Source organism: Leptonychotes weddellii, chromosome 8 (assembly GCF_054177405.1).
Source record: "Leptonychotes weddellii isolate Sample4059 chromosome 8, ASM5417740v2, whole genome shotgun sequence".
Lineage (NCBI taxonomy): Eukaryota > Metazoa > Chordata > Mammalia > Carnivora > Phocidae > Leptonychotes > Leptonychotes weddellii.
In genome coordinates this window covers 80,762,850-80,775,922 of record NC_138376.1, presented here as the reverse complement: position 1 = coordinate 80,775,922, position 13,073 = coordinate 80,762,850, and the positions used below count along the sequence as shown (strand labels likewise).

General features: G+C 43.9%; 1 protein-coding gene across 8 annotated transcripts in view; it reads left to right on the top strand.

Annotated features, from left to right (window-relative positions):
• RTN4IP1 (reticulon 4 interacting protein 1) overlaps positions 1-13,073 on the top strand; it is a 50,813-nt gene that overhangs the window by 25,986 nt on the left and 11,754 nt on the right. For 6 of the 8 annotated variants that reach the window (XR_014147869.1, XR_014147868.1, XR_014147866.1 and 3 more), the window contains exons 6-8: positions 1,169-1,305; positions 5,640-5,823; positions 9,447-9,539. Coding sequence is in view for 2 of the 8 variants with exons in the window: in XM_081828746.1 (XP_081684872.1) it covers positions 1,169-1,305; positions 5,640-5,823; positions 9,447-9,539 (414 nt within the window). In the remaining 6 variants the exon portion in view is untranslated. The remainder of the gene's footprint in view (positions 1-1,168; positions 1,306-5,639; positions 5,824-9,446; positions 9,540-13,073) is intronic. The other 2 variants (XR_014147870.1, XM_081828747.1) reach the window with 1 other exon arrangement.

Genomic DNA, 13,073 nt, shown 5'->3' with positions numbered 1-13,073 from the left:
GTAAAGCTATCTCTTGATAGATAATTGCTCACTAAAAGAATGTGGGACTTCTTGGAGAAATGGCAGATTCTAGATCTAGGGCACAAAATGTACAAGAATGAGCCTAGAACATATTAAGTAGCAAGAAAACCTCAAAGACTACTTGAGTCGTATCAAGGAGACTTAGGAGCCAACTTGAAGAAACTCTCAAAGATGTGACAATTTGAGCTTCAATAATAGTAATACAATGGATTAAAAACCTTCAAATACATTTAAATCCATGAGTTCCTATATATTTTTTTAAAAAATGGTCACTTTCGGGGACGCCTGGGTGGCTCAGTCAGTTAGGCATCTGCCTTTGGCTCAGGTCATGATCCCAGGATCCTGGGATTGAGTCCCGCATTGGGCTCTTTGCTCAGCGTGGAGTCCGTTTCTCCCTATGTCCCTCCCCCTACTCATGAGTGTGCGCGCGCTCTCTCTCTCTCTCTCTGTCTGTCTCTCTCTCTGACAAAAACCTAAAAGAAGTCACTTTTGGAAAATGATAGGGAACCAGTTTATTTTATAAACTGGTAAAGGGGAAACAGTTATTCGTCTTGCCTTTCCTATATGAATTGTACACCTGAATAAGCAAAATAATATATGAGGAAAAATGTTTCTTTATAAAAGTATTTCAACTACAAATGAAAAAAAGAATTAGAATATCACTGTTTTGCAACCGCCATTAAAACAGCTGCTAAGATCTTAAGAGCAATGACCAGACATCATGTGCCTCCTGTGATTTTGCTACACACTATCCATAGTCTGGTAAGGAGATTGAAACAGAAATCACTGGACAAAGAAGGCTGTAGAATTGCCCCCTGAGTTGTGCAGTCAGAAATCCCAGACTCTGGGAGACTGTGCTGGTCACAAGGCCTGGATTCTTCCACGAATAAATTATAAGAAAGTGAAGGGCTAGAAGAGGAGCCTATCGTGTAAAGAGAGACTTAAAAGACCTCCTATTTTTATTCTTGGTGAATCAAAGTTTAATCATTTTTACTAGGTCTCTGACAGGTGGCTTCCTGCAGTTCTTGTTAAGACGAAGCACTTGGAGTTCTCTCGAGAGGAGTCTGAAAAATGTACACATGGGTGCCAACTATTTTTAAAACACGCAGTGGGTTTTTCTACTTTCCCCCTCTTTTTTTTTGGACAGGTAATGAAAGCATGGGGTGCTAATGTGACAGCAGTTTGCTCTCAGGATGCCAGTGAACTTGTAAGGAAGCTTGGGGCAGATGATGTAATTGATTACAAATCTGGAAATGTGGAAGAGCAGTTGAAATCTTTAAAACCGTATGTATTAGGACATTGTTCACGTTGGGAGGTGGGAACAAGGACAATTGATCGTGCAGGTCTGAATGGTTTGGTGACTTTGTAATCACATTGGAATCTTAAAAAAGAATCTATAAAAATACCCCATAAAGAGTCATTTGGGGTGGTTTCTGTTTGAATTCCAGATGTTCATCCAGCACAGTGACATGATGTGGTATGTACTGAGGAAAATATTTTGCTTGCATGGTCTTTTGTTAATTTTTAAGTTAACTTATTGTTGATTTGTAAGAGGTCTGAAGACAAAATTGGAAGGTGTGGTCTATTTGGTGGCATCTGTCACCACAGGAACAAATAGAGCAGTGCATGAAAATACTTGATTAGCACTAAACATGCTTTCAGTGTTTGGGCTTAACAAGGGCATCAGAGAAATAAAGTCAGTAGAAATATTGGTAATCAGAATGCTGTGGATGTTCTCAGTGAATCTGAGTACCAGGCTGTGGTTTGGTTTAATGTACCAAACAGGAGCAGACTCAGTGATTCATTCAGACTCTGTTGCTCCTGACTGCGCTTTGGGCAGAAATAGCGTGCTTATTAATATGGTCTTCATCTAGCCAAGACAGAACTGCAGCTGAGAACACAACTGAGGAGTGTTTGGAAAGATGTTTTGCTGCTTTTTCAAAGGTTTTTCCCTTTTTCTGTTCGTTTTCAGAAGCCAGTTATTCTTGCCCACTTTGAGTAGAAGTATGCACTCGACCCCTGAACAGCGTGGGGGTTAGGGGCACTGACCACCATGTAGGCGAAAATCTGCGTATAACTTTTGACTTTCCCATCACTTAATTACTAAATAGCCTACTGTTGACCAGAAGCCTTACCAATAACAGAATCAGTCCATTAACACATATTTTGTGTTATATATATTATATACTGCATTTTTAGAATGAACTAGAGAAAAGAAAATGTTACTAAGAGAATCATAAGGAAGAGAAAATATATTTACAATATGTGTTTTGTGTATTGAAAAAAAATCTGTGTATAACTGGTCTTGTGCAGTTAGAACCTGTTAATGGGTCGATTGTATTTTCATGGGTTTAAAAAAAAAAGAAAACAGAAGGGAGCCCCCATTGGACACTACCTAGCCTTTCTTAGCCAGCAGTACCCACTCCCAACACCGGTATGACAGTGCAGCCCCAAGGAGCCAGCAAATCCCTATTCCTTCAACTCTGCAGCACCTGTCCTGCCAGGCAGGGTTACAAACATGCCATGTAGCTATGGTGTTGAACAAGACAGACCCCCCCCACCCCCGCCCCCAGCCCCGCTCCTTCCATGGGGCTTCCGTTCTAGTCAGGGGGGTGTCAGTGATAAGTGCTCTCAAGAACACTGATATAGGGAAAAGAGGAAAAAAAATGGGGAGGATGTTTTAAAAAGGGGGGTGTAAGGGACGCCTGGGTGCCTCAATCAGTTAAGTGTCTGCCTTTGGCTCAGGTCATGATCTCAGGGTCCTGGGATTGAGCCCCGCATCCGGCTCCTTGCTCAGCGGGGAGCCTGCTTCTCCCTCTACCTCTGCCTGCCTCTCTCTCTCTCTCACATGCACACACACACACACACACACACACACACAAATAAATAAAATCTTTAAAAGGGGGGGGTGGTTTAAGAAGGCCTCTGGGGCACTGAAGCAAAAGGTTTACAGAGCACGCCAGGAGAATGGGATTTTTTTTTTTCTTTTGGTTCCCTGCTGTATCCCTCCACCCGGAACAGTGTAGTAACATATGGTAGGTGCTCCATAAAAACTTGTTTGATGCATGATTGAGGGAATCTAGGAGAGGAGCACTTGTTCAGGTCGAGATAACAGCAAATATAAAACCCCCGTGGCAGGAACCCGAAGGGATTGAGGAATCCCATTGTCCCTTGCAGAAATGTCGTCAGCTACTTCCTGCCTGTGCATCAGGACCCCATCTTTCTGGGCCTGTGACAGCTGGCTTCTAGATAGTGGAGTTTCAGTTCATCTCCTGTCTTCTGCTGCTTCTAGGAATAGCAGCATGAGACTGAGGTCGAGGCCAACCCCATTCCTCTCTATCTACCTTAAGTTTTATGCGTGTCTGGAATTTGTCACCAGAGAACAGAGACCCTGACTGATGGAAAGCTGAAACCTACTCAGGCTGGCCCCAGAAGTATGCTACAGTTTGCTCCTCTGCCTCTCTTGCCGTGGTCCGTGGTCTTGCTGCTTTTGCTCACTCTTTTCTGGTAGGGTAATCTCTCCAGCCTGCAGATGCCAGGCTGTTACTTTTATTTATTTATTTTTGACCACTTCAGTTACAGTTGATCTTTGTAACCTTTGCCTGGAGTTTGGCCTCTGAATCCACCAAGAATACATTTACTTCTCCTTTCCAGTAGCAGCTTTTTCGATTTGAATCTTAGAATATTACAGCAGGAAAGGGCTTTGAAATCCTTCGGTCCAACTTGGTCATGTTATCGTTGAGAAAGGAAGGGGCAGAGGACTCAGGAGTTTTTGCATGCTCAAGGTCATGCCACTTAAGCATTAGTGGAAGAGCTGAGTCTACAGCCTGTCTTCTCTTTCAGGCAGTGCCTGTTCCAGAATACCAGGCCGCCTCTAAGTTTTATTTCAATTAAGTATCATCATGTTTGTTTATTCAAAACTTGGGAATGAAATAGAAACTTAAACTGATAAAAATAATTTTCTGTTCTTTTCTAATGAGAAGAGTAGTCATCCAGTAAGGTCATTCTCCTTTCCTTCAGTTTTTATTTGTCCTTCTGCAGTTTGGTTCCATGAAACGCAGGCTCAAGATCCACAAATTTGGCCAAAACTGATTTTAGAAGTTTTGATGTTTGATGAATTTAGAAGGGAAAAAGGATTTACCAAAACAATTCATTTATTAACTTGCTTAACTGATAAGCACGCATTTTCTTTCTTTCTTCCTTTCCTCTCCCCTCGCCTCCCTCCCCGCCCCCACTCTCCTTTTTCCTTTTTCCTTTCCTTTCCATTTGAGAGAGAGCACATGCGCACAAGTAGGGGGTGGGGGGGAGGGGCAGAGGGAGACGCAGAGCTTTCCGCTGAGCAGAGAGCCCAACTCAGGGCTCCATCCCAGGACCCTGGGATCATGACCTGAGCCAACCGACTGAGCCACCCAGGCTCCCTAAGCATGCATTTTCTAAATAGATATTTGTTTACAAAAATATTTAAGGGGCGCCTGGGTGGCTCACATGGTTAAGCGTCTGCCTTCTGCTCAGGTCATGATCCCAGGGTCCTGGGATCGAGTCCCACATCGGGCTCCTGACTCAGCGGGGAGTCTGCTTCCTCTCCCTCTGCCTCTCCCACTGCTCATGCTCTCTCTCTCTCTCTGTATCTCTGTGTCTCAAATGAATAAATAAAATCTTTAAAAAAAAATAAAATAATTAAAATAAATTTTAAAAAAATAAAAAAAATATTTAAAAGCGTTCTTGGGTTTTATCCCCTGTAAGTGGAATGCAGTGATTACAGCAGGTTTAGATTGGATTTAAGGAGTTGTGTGTCTTAGTTCCTCAGTTCATGGGACTGGGTTTTGAGGGCATGTTAGAGCAGAATTGAAGACTGAGAGCAGATTGTTGATTTCTCTATACATTGTCCTGATGCTGTGTGTGACGCCAAAAAGTAGGAGTAAATTCCAGATGAAGAGGATGCTTCTATAAGCAGTTCTGGTTATGGAGGGAATAAAAGCAAATCATTGTATGGGTGAGAAGCTTTTATACTTTTCTTTCAAGTATTCAAGTGCACTAAAGAATACTTTGACTTGTATTGGATAGATAGCTTTGCAGTTTTCCATAAAGCTGAGGTCAGGGTGTCTCAACCTTGGCAAGCTTGGTTTCTGAACGATATGGACATTTTGGACTGGATAATTTTTTGTTGTGAGGGGCTGTTCTGTGCATTCTGTGTATAAACATCATCCCTGGCCTCCAGGTGCCAGCAGTTCCTTCCCAACACCTCCCCCAATTGTGACAACTAAAAATGTCTCTAGACATTGCCTAATATGTCCCCTGGGGACCAAAATTGCCCTCGGTTGAGAACCACTTGTTTCAGTCATTCTTAACGTATTGGAAAAATGATAACGATTTTATGACCAAAAAAATGAGTCACATTTGACCTAATTTGGAGAAAAGCCAGAGTGGGTGAGTGGGAGTGCCCTGTTCCCCTTGGTCAAAGCAAGCACCCCTCTGCTGGATGGCACGGTGCCGCGTGGTTAGTGAGCGGTCGTTGAAATAAACCCGATCGCTGACTGTCGATGGGAAGGAAGGGGGATTGGAACCTTATGTAAAGACGGACAAGGATGTTTTGATTTGACTTTTTTTTTTCTCTCCAGGTTTGATTTCATTCTTGATAATGTTGGTGGATCCACTGAAACATGGGCTCTAAATTTTCTCAAGAAATGGTCAGGAGCCACATATGTGACTTTGGTGACCCCTTTTCTCCTGAACATGGACCGACTGGGCATCGCAGACGGCATGCTGCAGACAGGAGTCACCGTGGGTTCTAAGGCATTGAAGGTAGGGAGGAAGTGTTGCTGGGTGAGAGAAAGCAGGTGCCTCCTGCTTCTGGAATTGGGTTCCCGCCTAGCCAGTCTCTTTTGTCTTGGAGGCAGCATGGCACGGTGGCTGCAGTAAGGACTCTGCCCTCACACACGGACCAGACTCAAATTCTGGTCTCCACTTAATAGCCGTGTAACTTGCAAGTTACTTAGTGTCACTAAGCCCCAATGTCTTGACCTCTAAGATGAAACTAATAGGGTATCTTCCTTACTGAGTGTTGTAAGGATTAAATGAGATAATCCACGTAAAGAATTTGGTTACAATGCCTAGTACATAAAACTTATTAAATGTTCAGCTTTCTTATTAGCAATTACCTTTCTTGATTCCATCTTCCTTCTTGCCTATACCTGATGGTCTTCTCTCTGTTTCACCAGCCTTAACACATACAGGCTCTTGTATGTGAGGGCGGAAGCTTTATTAAGACAGGATAGAGCTGGTTGTTTTCATGGTAGCCGCATTGGGATATGCCAGTGATTTCTAGACCAGGGCCTTCAGACCTGTAGAGGTCCATGGGCGTTTTTTTGAATTTCGAAAACCTGAAGGGAATTGTGTTCTTACTTTAGTAAGACCACAGAGGCAAATAGAACCATCATGCTTTTTCTAGAATTATATCAACTTGTCCTAACACTGCGCATCCTATGTGAGTCAGATACTCTAGCTGTTGATGGCATTCTGGGTGTTTCTGAGACTCGATTAGTCTGCCTGACTCTGCTACCTGGGGCCACTGTTACCAGAGCCGTAAGGAGCTACATCACTCAGCCGAACAAAGGCAGCGTGTGGTGGGCCTTGAGGACGAGCACACAACAGCCTTAGTCGCGGGGCTGACGGCAGAGCCTGAGTGTGCGCTCTCTACCTGCCTAACACCAGAGCCTGTTGTCCTCACGGTGGGGACAGGCTTAGATCATTTCATGTTATCCACTCTTGGTAACTCAGATCACTGGCTTGAAATCTGTATTAATGTTGAAATGGTATAAGTGATAGGCCAAAAAAAAGGAGATAAAGTCTGTTTTTTTAATTAGACAAAATATTTCAGATTCAGGCAAAAGACAGTAAAAGTTTCCTCAGTGGGTGAAAAGGTTGTGAGTCATTATGCCAAGCTGACCAACACTGACCCGTACATATGGAATGAATGGCTCAGTGATTAGCTGCTGCTTCTTCTAGAAATTCTCTTTGGGACCTTTTTGAGGGTGAAATTTAGGACTTTGGTCTCTTGAATTCCATGAACTAACTACATACTTAGAGGGCCGTGACAGTGGAGACCACTGCTCCATTCTTAGGAAGTGTGTATGTTACTAGAGGTGAACAAACCAGGTCCTGTACTCGAGGTTCTTCATTTTCATCTGATTCAGGCGGCAACCGGAAACGGTGTCCACAGGGCACTTCGGTGTGGAGAAAGGAATCTTAGCTGTCCTTTGTCTCTTCTTTCTCTTTTCAGAAAACCCAGGCTTTCCAAGTGCTTCAAAATATAAATTTAACTTTTCTTTACGATTTCACAGTTTGTACTTCAGTGAGACCTCTTACAAGTTAACCTTCTGAGTTGTCCTCTGAGAGTAAAACAGGCATCTTCTCTTTCCTCCTACTTGAAAGAGGATAGTGGTAATCTCATGTGAAAACCTTTTAAGTAGTTTCTGATGTCTTTCTGAGAATGTGCACAGTTAAAGCCTCATTGTAATGCTCCAGACTCCTGCCTGCTTTGGTTTACTTTGTCCTGTAATGGCCTGGAAAAAATACACAGGCCCCTTAGAGCAAATTAAGGCCCCTTAATTTGTTGCCGACCAAAAAGTTTCACTTTACAGGGCAACATGCTGTAAAGAATTACAGACATGGCATTTTTGACCATTGCTGTTCTTTTCTTTAAAACCCTAAACAGTTACCAGAATGTTTTAATTGTCTGAGGCCGGGCCTTAGGGAGAAGTACACGGACAGGTCTTTTGTGATTGTAATTAAACGGGCCTGCCGGCAGCCTGGGACACCTCAGTGCCTTCAGATGGTACTTTTTTTTTTCCTTTTGTTTTTTAACTTCATTTGCCCAGAGCAGTGCTCCCCAACCTCTTTCTTGCTGTGACACCCATAGAAAATTGTTCGTGTTTGAAGAGATGGTGAGGCTGTTCTGGGCCAAGAGCAAATTACCTGGAGACTTACACCAGCCCAGGCTCTGCGTTGCTACCCTGTGGGCTGAGGGCCCTCAACCTCCTCACACCTATTCTAGGGTGAGATGGGCTCTGTTTGCACCTGTGGTCCCAGCATAATTATTAATGATGACTCCTCTAACTCCCAGAATTGTTCCAGGTTAGATAAGAAATTACAGGGTCACTCGTCCAAACCAGTAAGCCAGTCCTCATACCACCATTGCAAAGCTCTGCCCAGACAGCGGCGTGGTTTCGTCTGAAACTCCGTTTGGTATTGCCCCAACCTTTCCTCAGTATTTAAGTTTGCCTTCAGCACTAGATAAGTATCTGTTGAATAATAAATATAAATATTTGTGCGGATGATACTTTCTGTGTAATCAGGCACTTTGCATTCTTTCTCATTTAATCCTTCCAATAAGCCTGTCAGCAAGGGAGTGGTATCACCATTCTTTAGGCCAGGAAAATGGCTGAAAGAGGTGGCTTGACCTAAATAACACAGCTATTAAGTGCCTGAGCTAGAGTAACAGGGGAATTCCATTGCACTTGACCACTTTATGCCCTTGACAAGCATGCTGAGGGATTGTGAGACAGGAAGGTGCAGGGAGGGAGGCCGCGTGGTACTGGCTAATCCCATACTACCTCTGGATAGCTCCCATCTGATGAAGTTTACTTGGGCAGGTCATTGAGGTAGGTATCATAGAGAATGTCAGTTAAGTTGTTCTTTTGACAGTGGCCTACCCTACCTTTGACAGAAAGACTGGCAATTGGAAGCGGGTATGGCAGTAAAGTGGTCATGAACCCTCTGGGTAGAAGATTTTTGCTTATTTTTATCTGGGCACGTATTGTCCCATAATAGATTTGATGGCTTGGGACTTGTTATAACTGTAGGGGGAAGACCCAACCATGATGCATAAGGAACTTTACACTTTGTTTTGCCCTTAAAGCGACTCTATTCCAGAAAAAAAAAAAAATCTGTAATTGGATTTCTTGTCTAAGATCATATTTTGGTGCCTTACTGTCCCCTAAGCATTCTTGAATTAGGTTTAAAAACTCTTCTCTGGTGCCTCTGAGCTTCATTTAAACCCTAGGAGAGAAAGCCTAGAGGGCTCAGCCTCTAATTCTCCTAGGGAAGAAATTGAATGTGTAAGACTAGCCTATCATTTTAAGGACAGCTTTCCTGTACTTACTTGCTTGTCATTCACAATTTGGTAAAAAAGCCTGAGTTCACGTGGATATATCTTTGTTCATTCATTAATTTATTAAACATTTATGGAGCATCCGCTCTCTGTCGGTCACTGTGCTGAGGTGTTGGGCATACAGCTCATTGATTCATAATGGATAGGAAATCAGTTTGTCTATCTTAATCGTCCAGAAAATACTTTCCCCTCAATTTGTATTCAGTGAGATTTTATCCTTTCCTATATTTGATGTGTTTTCTTTTCTTCTTTTTAGCATTTCTGGCAAGGAGTCCATTATCGCTGGGCCTTTTTCATAGCCAGTGGTGTGTATCTAGATGACATTGCGAAACTGGTGGATGAGGGAAAGGTACGTGCAACCCCTTGGATTGCTGGAGCATCCCCAGGAATCTTGGCCACCCACCCACCAAGCCTAGTCAGTGGGAGCTCTCTGGGGGCAGGTGTGGTCAGTACCCATGCTGCTTTCCACGGCCAAGTTTAGGTGCTGTAGTTTGGTTCTGTCTCCATGGGAGTCCTAGACCTAGACTGCTACATCTGAAAAAGAGCCGACACCATCTGGTTCAGCCCTCTTAGTCTATAGGCAAAGGGCAGGCCCAGAGAGGTTATGTGATTTTCTCGAACACACTGAGACGGCTAGCAGAGCTGGCATTTACAGCTAGGCTGCTAATATTTTGTAATGATCCTGAAAAGAAAGCACCGCAAAGGTAATCTCTGCACCGAGGTCGGGACACACTTGTGAATTTACAGTAGAACTGCTCTGGAGCATCTAGAGTCCAAGGCTGCTCTGGAGGGAAGCAGATTGCCAGATTAGCCCGGTGAACAAATACTGTGGATTCTCAACTCTTAACAGGACCGGGCCAGGACTCCAGTCCCCAGGTCTCCTGTTCCCCAGCTAGTGTAACACACTTGAAGGGCAGATAATGGTATGTTTGAGAGGGTTAGTGGGTGGGACGTTGGTGGGGACAACTGGTCGATGTTTCTGATGGCTCAGGTCCATCCTGCAAGGACTCTATGGCGAAAGGACTGTTGCTTGTAGTTGGATCATCCCTTTTTGGGTGTCAAAAGGCCTTTCAGACCACTCTTTATTATGGTTTTTACATGGTCTTAACAGCCCTGACATTCTGTCTCTGGAAGAATAAGCTGGAAGGAAGATTCCTATTCTGTTGCTGATATTTATGATTTTATTTAAGAGACTATATGAAATTATAGGGTAGAGACCCTTATATGCCCTAGAGGATTGCATGAGGTCATAGATAAAATGATTTTCATTTTATAGAGGAGAAAACAGGCTCAGAGAGAGAAAGGGACACGTTGAAGTTTGCATTAGTGGGACCAGGATGCACGCTTCCTGACTTCCAGTCCTGTGCTTTTCCCTCTCCATCATTCAGCTGCATCCTTAGTGCTGGAGGCTGATCTGGGACTTTAGCTTAAGTTGTCTCATCAGTGTCATTTTACGGTGGGCAGGGAAAGGGGATGGAGTAGGGCCAGCTTTGCCCCTGCATGATCCATGCTGGGCCACTTGGAAAGAGCCCCTTGAGATGGGCTTTCTCGTGCTGGCACCTGCCCCTTGCCGGCCCATTTCGTATTTCCACTCTGATTTTGGGAAGGAATGTCTTCAGGACCTACTGGCTGCTTTTTGTGCGTTTTAGTTTTTTTTTTTTTTAATTCTGTTACAGCCATGGAAATATATGCTAGAAAATGGCCTGCTACCATTTCCCAAATTTTGTGGCTTCAAGTTTGCGTGCCTTTTCTTAGACTTCTAAGTCTTAATGAGTACTGGGTAGACAGTCTCCGCCTTAGTGTGACTGTCCGTAAGCGCCTCTTTATAGGGTTCTTCTCACCTCCCGTAGGATGCTTATTTTATTTCCAGGAAGAAGGAAGCGAACTATCGTTAAATAACGTGGCCGATAGTTTTATGTGCTCTTTCATGTGATTGGAGCCCCGTCATTAGAGAGCTGCCCATCCTCCAGAAGCATCCTGTACAGTTGTGCTGATCCCAGTATGGCTCTAGGCTGTCCACGTGCTTACCATTGCTCTTTTGTATTCAAAATATTGTGACTCTCTCTTTCTCTGCCTGGAAATTACTATTTATGCAACAGAGAAGAGAAGAGACTTGTGTATATGTAACTATTAAATTTGGCAGATAACTGGTAGAATGGCTAAAGGAGGACAAGGTAGAAATAAAGATGCCCTTGAGGTGTCCTCAGACGAGGGTGAGTGAGGAAATATTCTTTTGGCCTAACCAGGGTTATTTGGGCCCGGGAGTCCTTTCTGACAGTGAAGGACTCTGGGATCGTGGAAGTTGCTGTGTGACATTGGGTGCCGTGATAAGGCCAGCGGTCTTGATGTTCGTCCTGCCTCCTTGTGGGTGCGGGAGGGGGCCTGTCCACGCTGGGAAGTTATAGCAGGTAACAGAGCACATCTGTTTCTCTGGTGTGTGGCTGGTAGAGATGATTAAGTTGGACGAGGACATTGAGATTCTTCTAAGCTTTGGCTGAGTGCTTGGTGAATCTAACAGGTATCTGATAGAGGAGCTGTAGTTATTTCTGGAAAGTGTGAAACCATGAACCAAAAGAACCTACTCTTCTGAAATACCTTTTGGATTCGTAATATATTTACAAGGTTCAAAAGGTAGGAGAAGTTATTTCCTGAAATCTTCCTTTGACTCCTGGCCCTCAGTCACCGAGCTTGTCCTTGTCAGACGCAACCACCGTCACCAGTTTCTGGGGAATTCCGGAGATGTTCTGTGTATCAGTAGGGTGATAGAAAAGGATGATGTGTAATTACCACACTGAGTGTAGCGGCCTGCTACCGAAACTGTGCCTTATGCCTGCAGTTATTTTTGCTTTTTTTTTTCCCTAAGCACAATAAAAATTTCTCATCTTCATACTATATAGCAAACTTTTGGGTTAGCATACTCAGAGATTAGAAGCCGGAAAACATAGCACATGTCTAGTTTACTCACCTCCCCACACTCCCATCCTGCCTTTCTGCCTCCTTGGAGAGACAGAGGCCCCATGACATTAAGTGACATGATCAAGGGCTCAAGGCTCTTGACCTCTAGGATAGTTCCTTCAACCACCATTTCTATCTTTAAGATTGAGGCAGTAATACATACAACCTTCATTGTTTCCTGCTTGATTAAATAGCCATCTAAACATTTAGATAGGTGGGATTTGAAGTCTATCTACAAAATCTTCCTATATTTTTCAGTGTGTCTCAGGCCTGAGAGGAGGTGGGAAGGCAGATTTTTTAGACTATAGTCAGCTACTGATAAGAGTGACTATGCTTCGAGGGAAAATACACGTGCATATTTGCTTGCATATGCATGTATTCATTTCCTATTGGTTCTGTAACAAATGGCCATAAATGTGGCTTGAAACCACACAAACTTAGTATCTTCTGGTTCTGGAGGCCAGAAGTCTAAAATGGGTCAGCAGGCCTGTGCTTCTTCTGGGGGCGGGCTGTAGGGGAGAACCTGTTCCCTGGCCTTCCCCAGCTTCTAGAGACTACCTGTATTTCTTGGTTCAGTCTTGAATCGCTTTGACCTCAGCTGCCATCATCCTGTCTCTCTCCAACTAACTGTCCCGCCTCCCTCTTCTAATGACCCTTGTGATTACACTGGGCTCATCCGGATAATCCTGCCCATCTCAAGATCCTGAAGTTAATCACGTCTGTGAAGCCCTTTTTGCCCTGTAAGTTACCGTATTCACAGGTTTGGGGGATTAGAGCGTGGACATCTCTGGGAGCCATTCTTCTGCCTCCCACAATGCATAAAGTATCTCAAAAGATGAAAAAAACTTGAAATATTGGTTGTCCTAGAGGAGAACTAGGTGGCTGGGGTTCAAGTATGGGAGGGAGATTTTTCCTTCTGCCCTTTCCT